At 39.3% G+C, this 17,272-nt stretch overlaps 1 protein-coding gene across 2 annotated transcripts in view; it reads right to left on the bottom strand.

Moving 5' to 3' along the window:
• Nucleotides 1-17,272, bottom strand: part of CCNYL1 (cyclin Y like 1) — a gene marked incomplete at its 5' end in the record, with an annotated part of 39,355 nt that overhangs the window by 19,897 nt on the left and 2,186 nt on the right. For both annotated transcript variants that reach the window (XM_081095492.1, XM_081095493.1), the window contains 2 exons: nt 3,370-3,404; nt 4,955-5,029. In XM_081095492.1, the coding sequence (XP_080951618.1) occupies nt 3,370-3,404; nt 4,955-5,029 (110 nt within the window). The remainder of the gene's footprint in view (nt 1-3,369; nt 3,405-4,954; nt 5,030-17,272) is intronic.

The raw sequence follows: 17,272 nt of genomic DNA, 5'->3' as shown, positions 1-17,272 counted from the left end.
GATAGATCCAGCCAAAGAAACATTCAACACTTGCTCATCACTCCAGGCCTACTCCCAACTATTCAAACTTTCAGGATCAAGTATCTAGTATTCACTACAGGGTGGCAGAATTAAGCTTCTGAGCAAAGCCTGGATACATTAGCACCAGCAGGTTCCTTTCCCCTTATCTTGCTTGAAAACTTAAGACAAATGTCCTTTATAGTTAAAGCCTTACTGTTGCTGGCCTACAACCTCAAATACACTACACTGACAAGCATAAAAAAAATGCAAATACAAAAAAAAAAAAAGAAAATTAAAACAGCCGAAACACTACTGACAATTTAGTGTTGATAGGTATTATTAAAGTTAGTCACTAGGATAGACAGGGACAAAGAGTCATACTTTATCTTCATTTAACACTAATGACAGAATAGATGGACTTTGACAATCTTTACAAGAAAGTGAAGGGCTTGCTAAGTAGACTACGGTTCAATGGCAAAGACTAGAAAAATAATCATACCTAGAAGTCTAATAAGTCACAATCCAAACCCTACTATTAAAGATCAAGTACCTGTTGAAATTCTGCTTCCACCCATTGTGCTCACTGCCTCATCTTAACCCATTAAAAAATAAACCCACTTACTTTTTTCTACTTTTTCACAAGTTGGGAATATTAAGAATTAAGGACTTTTAATTAACTTAAAATTTCTAATACTTTCTGCATTAATGAAAACTGCTCCATCTATGTTGCATATAAATGGGACAATATGGCAGGGTACATGGTTTAAATAGAATTCTTAATTAAGGCTTTAGTAGAAAAGTGTAGTATGCTAATTATAGGTATAGCCAAAAATATTCTCTGAATTAATATCATTGAATTAAAACTTTAACTTTAAACTTAGAACCTATATTTATTTTTTTTAATGTTTTTAATGATTTTTCTTTTTCGTTTTTTTTTTTTTTTTAGCAAGAAAGGAAAGGAAGTGAGAGGGTAGAGAGGTAGAAACATTAATGAGGAGAAAACATCAATCGGCTGTCTCCTGCACACCCCTTACTGGGGATCAAACCCACAACCCAGGCATGTGCCCTGGCAGGGAACTAAACTGGTAACCTTCTGGTTCATGGGTCGACACTCAACCACTGACTCATACCGGCCATGCTAGAACTTATATTTAAAGTGTAAAGCTAAGTTAAACATGATGGACTGACCACAAATCTACATATTTCCTCTCCCCTTCCTTTCAGAGATATCTCATTAGAATTAAAGGCATAAAAAAAGTTATACACAGTATAGGAGAAAAAAGCATGTAATTTTTAATGTTTGAAAGCTGAGGACTAGATAAAGGAGTGGTAACTGATATGGCAGAACAGAAGCAGCACAAACTTGGTGCCAGACTGTGGCTGGGACAAGAATAAGAATGCCAGTTTATCTGACAGAACCAAAGGCCGGTTCCAAATTCAGAGGCTTGATCCCAAAATCCTGCAATGAGGACTATCAGTTAACAAAAGTCCTGCTCACTCCTGGTGCTTCCAATTACATCTTAAAATACAGCCAGGGACCACCACACATCTGAGGAAAGCCAACAAGCAAGAGAGACTGAAACAGGAAGAAGGAAATTAATGGGAGTGACAAAATGAAAACATTAAAAAAAAAAATTCTTAACCTCAGAAAGCCAAAAAAATTGCAATGGTGGAAAAACTAATGCTATAAAAAAAAAGTGACAGAATATAAGAGAACACAATAAATTAAAAAGATAGACAAAACAAAGAATTCAATAGAAAGGTTGGAGCATAAAGTCAAACAAATATCTAGGAAGTAGAACAAGAAGAAATGGAAAAATAAGAGGGGGGGGGAGTTAGAAATTCATGCAGGAATACTGGTCTAAGAGTTCCAACTTCTGAGTAATACAAATACTAGAAAAAATAAATACAGAAAATACATATATTTTTAAATTCACTGCCATAAGTGAAGATCTGCAGGCTTAGTGGCCACACAAAAAAATGAAAAGGAACATACTAAACCATACCATGAAATTTCAAAATTCCAGGAACAGAAGGTACTAAAAGCTTCCAAAAGGATGGGGGGAAATGATTAAAACTGTAATATACAATGTATCACATCATGTCAACAGATTTAAGAGCAACTCCGCAAATAAGAAAACAGTAGAAATGGTTTGGAACTGCAAAAATTAGTTGCAACCTAGACTTCTATACTTCAAATAGGAGGCATTTCAGAAAGGCCAGATCTCTAAAAACTTCTGCCTATGTACTCTTTCCAAGGGAAATGTGCTCCAATGAAACAAGGGAGTATAACAAGACAGAGGGAACATAGAATCGAGGACATAGTGGATCCAACACAAGACAGCAGTTATGTGAGATCTCAGATCACTTCAAGGAGATATGCCAGGAAAACAGGCACAGACCAGGTCTAGGGAAAACCAGTTTATACTAGAGTGGGATGATAAAAGTTAAGGAATGTTGTTTCCAAAAAAAATAAAATAAAACAGATGGAAAGTATTTTTGATAGGCAGGTGACAAATGTCACAACATTTGGAGGGAAAATTGTTGTTAGAAAACAGGCAAGAGAATATAATCAGGAAACTAATTCCACAGAGAAATGAATAAGTATTAAGTTAATGTAGCATAAATGTAGTATTTCTGTCTGATGGTCACCTTTGTCAAACTGCTACAGAAAATGTGTGTGTGGTGGTGGCTGTGTTGTTTTGTTTTGTTCTTTCTTTGCAGCAGGGAATCCAGCCTACTTACTGCATCTGGCTATGTAAAATCTTGGCTAGGAAGAGGGGCATTAGATTATCCTGAAAAAGTATAGAAGTGCCTAGATTTCAGTTATACTGGAGAAAAAGAATGAAGGGTATTCAAGGAAGTGGCACAGCCAGAGAACTATAAGGCTCAACAGTAAAAAATATTTTTATAGTCATAATAATGTAAACACTGATTCTTTAATAAATACCGTGTAACATGCTGAGGGAACAAAGGGAGGGAAATAAGATCATGGTAGAGAAAGCTATGTTTCACCTGCTATGACAGGAAGTCAATAAATAGTGCTAAAAATTAACTTAGCTATTATACTTTTGTTACTTTTTAAAAAAAATAAGATTTAAAAATTAAGGCCAAAAAATTATAAGGTATATCTTTAAACCACAACCATGTTATTAAAACTTAAATGTCAGAACCCTTTAAAAATGAGAATTACTAACCTGAAGACTTCCTGAATACATATTTGATAATTATGAAAACAAAAGAGATTTATAAAATCTACAAAGAGATGTCCATACTAACGGTACTGGGTCCATTATATTTTCTAGGAATCATCACAATTTTTACTTCAAACTGTTAGTTTCTTACTTAACTTTTCAACTGTTTACTTACATGGTTTACATAGTTGTTCTTCTTCTTTTCTCGCACTAAGAATAAAAAAAAAAAATTAACTGATCAATTCTGATACAAATGCCATAGAAAAGTAAAAGTTGCTGATTATGTGACAGATTACCAATATACAAAATTCCATTCCATTTTAAAAATAATTTTTAACAAAAATTATAATTTAAATCACCTGGCAAGATGAGCTCCACAAAGTAAATCTAAAAACTTAGTTTTACTTTTTGACCTAACAGATATTCTATAATAGGAACAAATGAAAGACTTTCCATGTACAGAAGAAAAGGCAGAGCAAATCAGGCCAGGTGAAAAACTTAGCTAATAAATGGTACTTGTTACACATCTGAACAACTACCCAGTAGTAGTTCTAATTTTACACTTATTCCCACCTTACTTGAATCACCAGGATCTAACAGTGGCAGCTCTAAGAACCAGTTTCTGGCCAAGCACTAACCCCTATTTGCACCAGCACTCCCAGAAGCATCCTGGACCAGTTATTGGTAATCCACTAAAATACCATACTAAAAAATAAATGTCGTGACTCAAATGGGAAGTAATCTATTTAAATTTAAATTTAAAAATGTGTGCTAACCTAACTGAACATATCTACAACACCCAAAATCAATTTGCTCTAACAAAGGCCAGAAGAACAAGAGCTCCAAAGAGAGTGTTGTTTCCCACACTCCTCATTTATGGTAGAACGGGCATCATAGACACACATTCCTTAGGACTGAAGAGAGGGACATGGGGTAGTTTTCCCCTTTACTATTGCCACTTTCTCTCATGTGAGCCGCCCAAGGCTCTGGAAGAAATTAAGAAATACAGCAATTCTAACCAAAAATGATTGGCTCAAGACAGGCAAAATACACATACACCATGAAAAGGCAGGTTAGAAACCCCCATTTTTTATTGTGCTACGTCACTTCAAACAAAATAAAAACCTCACTTACTGTACTTCTGCTGTGGTAGTCAACTGAAAAACTGGTCATGTGTGGCTTTTTAAGCAAGTAAACTAGATTTAACATAACATAAAGGAGTATAATCAGGCAAGCAGGAGTGTTAAAATCCTACAGTTCTGGTTATCCTAAAACAAGCAGGCCATAGGAAATGTACCCTTGCTGATGAGACTAACCTTCTGGGCAACCCTAGAGGGCTATGTACCTTGGCATAATATTACATTATGATGAGAAAGTTTTGAATAGCTTTAAAGTTCTGAGTAGCATGAATCTGGATGTGAGATAGCATCATTTGGTTTAGCACTATATAAAGTGGGGCAAAAATCACAAATTCAATCTTCATATATAAACTGATTTTTTTTATTTGTTCAAAATGAAAACCTAACTGGGACCTAAATCCTATCACTCATCTTTAAAACGTATGCTCTTTGGAGCAAGGGGAAAAGGACATAGCTGTTTGGAGGAATAGGCCACATCTAAATCATGTGGCCAATTGACTGTGTTGATAAAGAGGTGGCAAAATGTGTAAACAGATAGCTACCAGTTCTCACTGAATACTTTCTCTAATACGAAAACAAAAACAGTTTCAAACTTCTCAGAGGAAAAAAATATTGTCTTACCATCCGTTTGAGATTTATTCAAGAAAATTGTGCTTGCCCTTGGATGGTCAGAAGGGTTTGATTCCAAAGCTAACTCTGTATAAAAAGAAGAGAAAAAGACATGCTAATTTAGTTGAATAGAAAAACATATGATTTTAAAAACAGCTACACATCAATATTAATCACTTTTAACAGTGTTAGTAATGATAACAAGCCAATTTTAGTAAAGGCAACAATATGAAAATTCTCCTGGAAAAATGTAAAACTATAGAATCATTTTATACATTGGAATAAAACCAGGCTATGTCTTAGACTTTTTTAAAAACTTGCACCTAAATAATTTATCCAACTTTTACACGAATCTTACGTGCTTCCCTCCTACTTATCGATTAAAAATACATAGTCCCCTCATTTATGCTGATATTACCAGCACATTCCAGGAACAGTCTCAAGAAGCAAATCACGCTGTGGCCAGTTACTGTCAGATACCAACCAATATATTAAGTATGCCAAAACCAAGTGAGTTGTTTTGGGCAAATATTCGTTAGACATTTAAGCTAGTTCTAACTTTATTCAACAAATGAACTTATTTAGTTAGCTGTGGTTTATCTGGGGGCTATTCATCATGGCAGATTTAAAAGGAAAGCATAAAAGTTCAATGTTCTAATCAATAGGAACACTTTCATGATAGTGATTTTTAATACTTTCATAAAAGTGATTTTAAACGTTTTGCCCTCGATTTCCAAAGCTAAAAAGTTCTACTTCTTCCTTCTATTCCACATAATATTTTGGGCTTCAATAAGAATACTTTCTGGAGCTGGTCATAGGGCTGCTTGTAAAAAAAACTGTGCTGTACCTATGTAAGTTTAAGTCTGACTGCAGTCCACCTTGCACCAAGGTGGGATAATCTATTTCAGCCAGAATACAAAAAAAGTACCTACATTTCCATTAAACAAAGTTTGCTACCATACAAAATAATAAAGTTGTCATTAAAACAAAGAAAAAATAAATCCCCTCTAGTACTCAATAATGTCCAACTCAAACCACTTAACCAATCTTATAAGAAAATGGACCAACATCCTGATCAGAGGAATGGTTAAGGCACTATTTCTCTAACCACATAATAACGGTTCTATTTTTTAAAAGGATGTTTGGTGGTCAAATCTAAATACACTTTAACACTGTCACTTAGGGAATCAAAATGCACACTGCTATGTTAAAAACTAATCAGTCCAATAATGAATAATGTCTAACAGCATTTCACAAATTTATCTAACTAGAATACCTTTACCCTCCAAGTAATACAGTTATAATCTTGCACAAACATAATTTGGGACTTCCTGGTTTAACAGGAATCTGAACCATTCATTTTATTGGTACTGCCAGCACTGGAAATTTATAGAGCTAAACCAACTGCTCTGTTTTTTAAGGAAATTCCTTCAAGTTTATTAAACTGCTTCTGGAACTTCTATTAAACATTTTTATGTAAAAAGCCCATAAAGTTATTTTAAAGACTTTTTCCCACATATTTAAAAAATGAGACAATGTTAGCTACTTAAATAAATTAATTCAGTTGACAAAGTGACAGTCAGAGACTTCCACAGCTGCCTCTAACCTCAGGCTTCTGAAAGGATTCAGGACTATTTCCTACCAAAAATAAAACAAATATATTGCATCTGAACCTAAAAAATAAGCAGAAATGTTTGCAGAAGTAGCCACATTATGTATCAGTGCCTATGGCATGATAAAGGTTTTTAAATTTAGTGACTGACTGCCTTAACCAGTGTGGTTAGGTGGATAGAGCGTCGGCCCTTGGACTGAAGGGTCCCAGGTTCGATTCCCAGTCAGGGCACATGCCCGGGTTGCGGGCTAGGTCCCTAATGTGGGACGTGCAGGAGGCAGGTGATCCATGATTCTCTCACATCATGGATGTTTCTATCTCTCCCTCTCCCTTCCCCTCTGAAATCAATAAAAATATATTTTAGCCCTAACCGGTTTGGTTCAGTGGATAAGAGCGTTGGCCTGCAGACTGAAAGGTCCCAGGTTCGATTCCGCTCAAGGGCATATACCTGGATTGCAGGCATATCCCCAGTAGGGGGTGTGCAGGAGACAGCTGACTGATGTTTCTCTCTGATCGATGTTTCTAACTCTCTATCTCTCCCCCTTCCTCTCTGTAAAAAAATCAATAAAATATATTTATTTTTAAAGAAAAAGAAAAAATATGGGAATCCCCCTACCCTACACAGAGAGTTCCAGAGTGGGCTCATGCCCCAGGGCTGGCCAACCAATCACAGCTGGCCTGGGACCTCCCAAAAACCAAAAGAGAAATACAGAGCTGTACTCAGGATCCTTAGCTGGACTGGAGTTGTGATGCTCCCTTTTCCATCATGAGGAAGAAACCTTTTCAGTAGAGATCAACAGGAGAGCAGAACTGAGACAAGTTCTGAGAAAATAATTTAATTCCTGGATCAAGATTTTTATTCTGTAAATTCTGGTTATACAAACCAGTACTTTTTTAAAAATTTAAGCTATTTTGCAATAGATTTCCTTCAACTTGCAACTAAAAGAGACCTGGTTAATCAGCAGCATGGATGATCCCACTGAAGGTGGGAACAGGTAAAAGCCATTTGCTCATTCCTTTAACATATATCATAAACCAAAATTTGTAAGAGCCAACATAATGCTTTGTTTAAAAATTACCCATATAACCTCACACCTGTCAGGATGGCTGGCTATCATCAATAAATCAGCAAACAAGTATTGGGAAGGATATAGAAAAAAGAGAAACCTCATGCACTGTTGGTGGGAATGCAGACGGGTGCAACCACTATAGAAAACAGTATGGAGGTTCCTCAAAAAATTAGAAATGTCACTGCTTATGACCCAGTGATTCCACTTCTGGTAATATATCTGAAGAAACCCGAAACACTAATTCAAAAGAATATATGCACCCCTATGTTCATTGCAGCATTACTTAAAACAGCCAACATTTGGAAGCAACCCAAGTCCCCATCAGTGGATGAGTGAATAAAAAAAGCTGTGGTACATTTACACAATGGAATACTATTTAGCTGCAAAAAGGAAGGAAATATTACCTTTTGAGACAGCATGGATGGAAAGAGGGTATTATGCTAAGTGAAATAAGCCAATCAGAGAAAGACAAATACCATATGATTTCATCTATATGTAGAATCTAATCAACAAAATAAACAAACAAAATAAAAACAGACTCAGATACAGAGAACAGACTGACAGCAGTCAAAGGGAATTGAGGTTGGAAGGCTGGTTAAAAAAAGGTGAAGGAATTAAGCAGTACAAATTGGTAGTTGCAAAATAGCCACAGAAATGTAGATTACAGCATTGGGAATATAGTCAATAGTATTGTATGGGGCCAGCTGGGTATTTTTGAAGCAGTGGTACTAACCACTTTGCTGTACAACTGAAACTAATACAGAATAATATTGGGGGGGAAAAAGACGATATCCTTTTCTATAAAATTAACCATATTGAAAAAATCAATATATTAATATAAGCATATTGTTTAGAGGGAAATATTCCTAAATATTTTAAATAAATTTAAAAATTGAAACTTAAAAAATATAAAAATTACCCATATACTCACAACCATTACTATTAGTTGATTTTCTTATATGTACTTCGTTTTTAAAGAAAGCTGTAATCGGTATTCAATTTATTTCCTATTGTGTTACAAGCGATCTCTACCTCATTGCAGCATATTTACTGTTTAATGTCATAATGGCCCATAAAGTGTTATTCCCAGGCTTTACTTAGCCAATCTCCTATTGGGGTTTAAGTCTTACAAAGTTCTACTCTTATAACACATATGGTGTTTTTTAAAACAAATTTTTTAAATCTCTGTAGGAAAGATCTTCAAAATAAGATAACTAGACCAAAAGATTAGATCATTTTCATGGCTCAATATATAATACAAAGTTGCTTTCTAAAAAGGGTGGCAGCATATTAGAGTATAATGCCACCAATCATACCCGTTTTAGCTCCTACTCCAGCATTGGATACGTGAAAAAAAGTCCTAGTGATGTGAATGAGGAATCTCATGGTCTCTCTAATCTGCATTTCTTTGATTATAGTTTGGCCACAGTTAACAGTGCTATTTCCACTTTGGTGAGTTGCCTATCATTTATATGTATTGGTACTGTATGTATTGTACCCATTAGAGACCTAATGTTGTCAATTCGCATGAGACTTTTATAAAGTATTTTGCTTATAGCCTGAAACCATTTTATATATAACTTGTACTTTTTGCTAATGACAAATACTGCATCGCTATTTGATAGAATGGATATTTAAGCCATTAGACAGAAACTCATACACACACAGTATTTCTGTACTCTCCATTCACTGTTTTCCCTGGAGCCTAAGGAGAATGATAAACGAGACTACACTGTTTTCACTATCACAAAGGTAAGACTGAAAACTATTAAGCAAATCATGATTGCCCCCCTCAACATGCACACACAGGAAATTACTGTGCATCTTACATGTGAATCCTTCCCAAAATTATTTCTTCAGAAAACTCTAAGAATGTTTTATTTTTTTAATATATTTTATTGAGTTTTAACAGAGAGGAAGGGGGAGGGATAGAGAGTTAGAAACAACGATGAGAGAGAAATATCCTTCAGCTGCCTCCTGCACACCCCCGTACCAATGATGTGCCTGCAACTAAGGTACATGCCCTTGACCAGAATGGAACCTGGGACCCTTCAGTCAGCAGGCTGATGCTTATCCACTGAGCCAAACCCGTTAGGGCTCTAAGAATGTTTTAGAAGAAATATTGTTGACTCATGATTAGGGGTTGTGATTAAAATTGCATTCTAAAGACGTACCACTTTTGTATTATTTAAATCCCAACTTAATTTGACAACATAATAGGTTGATGTAGGGCAAGTATGACTTTAAAACATTAAACTAAGGTCTCAATGTAAATATTCCCAAGAGGAAGAAATATGTAAAACCCCACTGACATCGAATACTGCTTTCCCTTTAACCTAAGATTCTATCAATTCTAAGATCCATTTCAGTTGCATAGATGTTAAAAATATGAAGACATAAGCAACCTTAAAATAAAATGCATTACTAAAGGCTAATAGTACTAAAGTTATGCAATTGTTAACTGTCAAATTATTTTTCCTTGTCAAAATGAGGATGGTGACCAAGGACTTATTTGACAGAAGCAGCATATTTCAGAAAGACTGTGATGTCAATATATTCCAATTAAATAGAAATGTCAGCAATTTCTGGGCCAACAGCTGACACCTGTTTACTTAAGGCTTCCTGCATTTACTGAAGTGCTCTATCATCCCTATACTACACACTGCATTTACTATACATTATATCAGTTTCATGGCCCAAACACAAAATTTGGGTTCTAACAATGATCATATACACTGGTGATTTTATTTGAGTCCACATTTTCACCTCAGTCAGGTAATTCCTACCCAATGGCCTTGAACTGGCCTGACTCACAAAAGTGCATATAGCATGCTCCTGTGCCCCCCAGTCTACCACTCCTTGAGTCTTGCTTCTGAATTTTTAGCCTCTAATGACCCTAACTCTGGCTTGTAAACCACTCATTTAGCTGCCTCTACCTTGGTTCTCAGTCTTGCCTTGTTATAATCATCAATCCATGTTTTAGTGACTAAGATGTGACACTTCATATAGAGAAATGCACCTTTTTTTTTTGTATTTCTAAAAAGCACTTTGCTTAGTGACTCAGACTTTATTTCTGAGTTGCAATTTACCTCAATTTCATTTCACATTATGCAATGTTACTATTTTAACCATACAGTTTAATTGCTTTAATAAAATTTAAAATGGGGGTGAGAAAAAAGGTAGTATACCCAAAGCTGGGTATATCAATATATAAATTCTATTTCTATGTGCCATGAATCTGGAATTAACATTCCTGCTCTAGCAAGCATCATTTTTCAAAACTTGGACAAATCAAATTTATACCACTCAAAGCCTGTCTTCTCAAATGAAAAACGGATATAATTCCTATACTAAAACCATTGTGAGAATCATATGAAATGTAAGCACAATTGATATAATCCTATCCTATCTAATAAAAGAGAAACATGGTAATTAGCATACGTCTGCTACCCTTCCCATTGGCTAATCAGCGAGATATGCAAATTAACTGCCAGCCAAGATGGCGGCCGGCAGCCAGGCAGCTTGAAGCTAACATGAGGCTTGCTTGCTTCAGTGACAGAGTAAACCAACGTTCCCCACCTGCCTTGCTGGCCTCTGGCTGGCCCAGAATAAAAAAAAGAAAAGAAAAAAAGGAGCAGTTGGGAGCTTCAGTCACCTGCCAGCCTGAAAACAGCCCTCAGCCCCTCACCCAGACTGGCCAGGCATCCCAGTGGGGACCCCCACCCTGAAGGGTGTGTGACCAGCTGCAAACAGCCATCATCCCCTCACCCAGGCTGGCCAGGCATCCCAGTGGGGACCCCCACCCTGATCCAGGACACCCTTCAAGGCAAACCAGCCAGCCCCGGGCCGTGCACCACGCCTCTGTCCTATATAGTAAAAGGGTAATATGCCTCCCAGCACCAGGATCAGCGGAGCTGTGAGGCCTCCCGGCACCGGGATCAGTGTGACAGGGGGCAGCGCCCAAACCCCCTGATCGCCCTGCAGTTCTGTGTGTGACAGGGGGCAGGGCCACAACCTCCCTATCGGCCCTGCTCTGTTCGTGACAGGGGAAGGCGCCCCAACCCCCTGATCAGCCCTGCTCTGTGCCTGATAGGGGGGAGCTCCCCATCCCCCTGATCGCTCTGCGGCTCTGTGTGTGACAGGGTGCGGCGCCCCAAACCCACCCCCCACGGGCCCTGCTCTGTGTGTGACGGGGTAGAGCCATAACCTCCCCATCGGCCCTGCCCTGAGTGTGAGAGTGGCGGCGCCCCAACCCCGATCGGCCCTGCTCTGTGGGTGATAGAGGGCGGCGCCCCAACCCCCTGATCCGCCCTGCTCTGTGCGTGACAGGGGGGAGCTCCCCAACCCCCTGATGGGCCCTGCTCTGTGCGTGACAGGGGGCAGCGCCCCAACCCCCTGGTTGGCCCTGCTCTGTGCGTGACAGGGGTGGCGCCGCAACCTCCCCATCGACCCTGCCTTGAGTGTGACAGGAGGCAGTGCCCCAACCCCCCAATCGGCCCTACCCTGAGCGTGACTGAGGGTGGCATCGCAACCTCCCGATCCGCCCTGCTCTGTGCATGACAGGGGGTGGCGCCCCAACTCCCCAATCGGCCCTGCTCTGAGCCCAACCAGAGGCTGCACCTAGGGATTGGGCCTGCCCTCTGCCACCCAGGAGCAGGCCTAAGCCAGCAGGTTGTTATCTCCCGAGGGGTCCCAGACTGCGAGAGGGCACAGGCCAGGCTGAAGGACCCCCCCTCCCCGCCAAGTGCACAAATTTTTGTGCACCGGGCCTCTAGTTGTATATAATAAAAGACAGATATGCAAATGGGCCGAACAGCAGAACTACTGAGCAACCGGTCACTATGATGTGCGCTGACAACCAGGGGGTGCACATGGAACATGGCAGGCATCCACAGCAGGTGGCAGAGGGTAGAACATGGTGGGCGCTGGCCATGGCAGGATGGTGGAGCATGTGAGCAGGGGGTGCCAGACCAAGGCGGGGTGCCCATCGCTGTCATCAAGGTGAGCTTCTGGTAGTTACTGAAAATTCTTTGCTCCCATGCACTGTGGTCCCATTGCCGGCGCCAGAGTCACCACTCGCACCCGCTGCCAGTGCCCAGCGCCAACCCCAATAGCTCGGCGCCATCAGTAGGTGCGAGCGGCAGCTGCTGGCCCCGATCTCCCCTAAGGGCTTCTCCACCTCCTCCTGCTCCTGAGGGGCAATCAGGACTGGCAGGCACCTCTCACACCCTCTGCCGGCACCAGAGCCGGCTGCTCGTACCCACAGCCGGCGCCGGAGCCAGAGCCACTGCTCACACCCGCTGCTGGCGCCTGGCCCCAATCCCAATCACTCAGCGCCATCAGCGGGTACAAGCAGGGCCCAGTGTGAGTGGGGCCGGCGCCATCAGCACATGGGAGCGGCCATGGTGGGAGTGGGACTGCTGGCAGACAAAGGACCAAGAGCCACAGCGGGAGGATGGGCTGAGACCCACCCCTGTGCCAACCGCAGCCTCACGGCCCACAGTTCCTTTCAAGGTGCACGAATTCGTGCGCTGGGCCCCTAGTGTGTGTGTGTGTGTGTGTGTGTGTGTGTGTGTGTGTGTGTGTGTTTGTATATCACAATAAATGACAAAACAAAGCTTTCACAAATTAACTCAAAAGCAAAATGAGAATGTTTGGCATTGCATTGAAAATGTATAAAGTTTCTACTCTAACCATTCCTGAGCATCATCTTAAGTAAATATGGGCTTTGGCTGCCCACTAAAAGGAAAGGAATAACAGAGTCACACAATTAGCAAGAATTTCTCAGTGGGTTTTTTTAAATAAGCAAATAATATTTTCCCTGATTGTCATATAGATTACTTATATCCTCTCCTTCCTTTTTCCCATGTAATGTATCCTAGAGATTACCACTTAGCAGTAAAGAGAGATCTTACTTTTGTTTTTTATAGTTCCATAGGTCTCTCCTGTGTGGATGTACTACTTACTTTACCAGACCCTTTTGTACATGAGTTATTTCTAATATTTTTCTTTTAAAAATAATGCACCAAAACTTTGTGAAGCCCTAGCTGGTTTGGCTCAGTGAATAGAGCGTTGGCCTGTGGTCTAAAGGGTCCTGGGTTCGATTCTGATCAAGGCACATGCCCGGGTTGTGGGCCTGATTCCCAGTTGGGGGTGTGAAGGAGGCAGCTGATCAATGATTCTCTCTCACCACTGACGTTTCTCTCTCTCTCTCTCCCTCTTCCTTCCTCTCTGAAATCAATAAAAATATATTTTTTTAAAAAAACACTTTGTGAATATGTGGTTTCATATTTATGGGGTATGTCTTCAGGATAAATTCCTTGAAATAGGATTTCTTAATGAATCCATCTACATTGTTGTAAGATTATGCCAATGTCCCCTTCATAGAGAGGAACTATTTTGCATTTCCCTGCAATATATGAAGGCAACTGTTTCTTCACAGCCTTACCAAAGAATGCAATGCCAAGTTTATGGGTCTTCTCCCAATAGAAGAGAAACTATAGTATAGTTTTATTTGCATTTCTTTTGTGTGAAGACATTCAAATGTAATCTGCATTTCTTTTTCTGTGACTGGTCCATTCAGACCTTTGATACTACTTTTAGATTCACTTAATTTCTTTAAATAAGCCTTTATTGTTTTTTTGTTCAAACCACTGTTGGCTCTTACCTGGGCTCCCTGCTTCCCCCCTATTCTCAAACAGTAGCTTCTTTCTCACTCTCCTCTCTTTTTCTAGAATATCATTTCCCTGCATATAATCCTCCAATTATTTCCCATTACAACTAGACTAAAATTCATATATTTTGTCAAGGTCCACTAGGCATACAAAGTCTTAATCCACTGTATTCCTCCTGGCATCCCTTTCTCTCTGCTGCAGCCATCGCCATGTCCTTCTGCCCTTTTGCCTGCACTCGGGCGTATTGCCATCTGAGGAACTCGGCATGGAAGCCTCTCCTCCATCCTCACATGGCTCCCTCTCGATGTCACGTAAGGAGAGCAGCTGTCTTTAACCACCCTGACTTTCTTACCTGTTCATGTGTTGTCTGCCCTGAGGCTCCTCTGGAATGTAGGGACCTAAGTTACAGGTAGGGGCTTGTCTTGTATAACACTGTTTGTCCTATATCTGGAATGGTGCCCAATAGACATCTTACCACTTCAGTGCATCTAAAACCAATAAAATTTCTCCCAATTTTCCTATATCTTTTATGGTTTCATCAAATGCTATCTTTTGGTTTATCATCTAAAATAAACATTACTTTCAGATCTTAGAGTAGTAGTTATTCATAATTAAAGACATAAGAACCACAAAAACCTAAAAGAGGTTTGATGTCCAGTGACAATCAATGGTTACTTTAATTTGGGATAAGAATATTTAATGTTAAAATGCCTTAACTACAAAATGACATCCTAATCCTATATAATAAAAGGGTAATACAGTGGGGCCTTGACTTACAAGTTTAATTCGTTCCATGACGGAGCTCGTAACTCAAATTACTCGTATGTCAAACCAAAAGTGAACGAGACGCGTGATGCTGGGCTGATGTTGTGGCGTTCACTGTGACATTCGTTCGCTGCGCCAACTAGCGGTGGGGTATCTGAAGCTGGCTCGTAACCCAAATTTTAGCTCGCAACTCAAAGCAAAAATTCGGCCAAGAGAAGGCTCAAAACTCGTTAGTAGGGACACTCGTAAGTCAAGGCCCCACTGTATGCAAATTGTCCCCTTGACTGGGAGTTCCACAGGAGTTCCACCAGGGGGCAGGGCCGGCCTGCCAACTGTGCACTCACGCCCACCCACCCCCTCCCCCGCAACCCCCCGCAGGGTGGGCAGGCCTGACCCCACCAGTGCAGGAATTCATGCACTGGGCCTCTAGTTAAGTTATAAGAAAGAATACTAGCTGAATTCTATAGGGAGGTACAACGCATCCACTTTTATCTGTGTCCCCAGAATAAAGCATTATTATGGGATTGTGTATGGTTTCACTTTAAAAGATGGCCAACCATAAAGGATGGGTAAATGAATGATGGTCCAACCATTTGAGGGTACACTGAATAGTTATTAGAGAGCATGCAGTTGGATGGAAATGCATCCTGGAGCGCTCTCCAGGTGTCAAACACAATTCCCAGAGCTATAGGTCATTACTTCTCTTTATAACAAAATGTTACAAAGCAGCGCATAAAGAGTGACCGCCTTTTCATAGAACAAACAAAATGTGTTTATGTGCATACATAAAGTTCAACACCAAAATATTAATATAAGTTCCTGATATTCTGAGTATAAGTGAGTGACTTTTCTGGATTTTCTAAATCTTTTACATCAAATACTTATTAGTATTGCCATACAAAAAAAGCAAAAAAGAGGGTTTAAAATAGCCACTGGAAAGAGGAAAGATCTGTTGCTCAGAGGTTTTTCCACATAATATTGCTAATTCCTTCCCTACTCACTTCTTAGGGGTAGGGGGAACAAGGGGTCATCTGAGAAAGCACCTTTAGCCAGGAAATGAGCAAAGCTCGGAAGGTCAGAGCATAAAAGGCTGTATAAAAGGTGCTGAGTAATAAATTGGATAACAGAATCTTAAGTGTTTTTGTGTGTGCGTGCTACTGATACTACCATCAGTTATATTATATATACTAGTACTGTTAGAAAAAGGCAAGGTAGTAGAAAATTATTAAGTCTATCTGAAATCTATACTAGGTTCTTGGAATGTCTCTTTGAAATAACTTGAAGAAATCATGTTCTTGTATTTCAGAGCATCATTCATGTATGATTTTGTATAAGTAACCAAATAATTCTCCTTTGTAGAAAAGCTGAAATAAGTAGGTATTTCTTGGTTTCCAGGGAAATTGATATAAAACTGTCTGAAATAAAGACATCAAAAGAAAACTTTCAATGTGCTTGTCTTTATATTTGGTGTTCTGACTTGTTTCTATGGAAACTTAATAGCAAATGCTGAAATTTGAGGTTTCTTGTATCATTTTATTGAATTTCCCCCCAAAATTAAAAACAAATTGAAATAAAATTTTAACTATCATGTTAAACATAAAAAGGTAAATTCTGTATTCATGAACTCTATTTTTTCAACTCTTCTGATTTAACACTCCTGATCATAGTCCTATGCTTAACCCTCACCTGTTACCTTACCTGCTCTCTTACCAGTTTCTCTGCAAGTCCCTCTATATGAGGCATTCTTGGCTTCAATTTGAAGTCACCAGAACAAACTCTTTAAAATATATCAACTCGTTTACCTGGTAAATTCATGCTATTTCCTGACTTCTACTCTTTTATTCTTATTCATCATAAGGAATTTAGAAATATAGAATGGAGCCCTAGCCGGGTAGCTCAGTTGGTTAGAGCGTCATCCCAATACACCATGGTTTTGGGTTCGATCTCCATCAGGGTACATACAAGAATCAACCAATGAATGCATAAGTAAGTGGAACAACAAATCAATATCTTTGTCTCTCTCTCTCTTCCTTTCTCTCTAACATCAATACATTTTTAAAAAGAAATATAGAATGGAGAGGTAAATGTTGCTTGAGTTTGTAAAATAATGTTGATGGAAGAGGGCATAAATGGTGATGGAAAAAATAAAACAGTAATTTCGATGGAAAAATCAAGACTGGAGTAAGTTAAGATAGGCCCACTCTACGAA

Source organism: Myotis nattereri, assembly GCF_964212035.1.
Source record: "Myotis nattereri genome assembly, chromosome: 7".
Lineage (NCBI taxonomy): Eukaryota > Metazoa > Chordata > Mammalia > Chiroptera > Vespertilionidae > Myotis > Myotis nattereri.
This window is presented reverse-complemented; position numbering and strand designations above follow the sequence as displayed.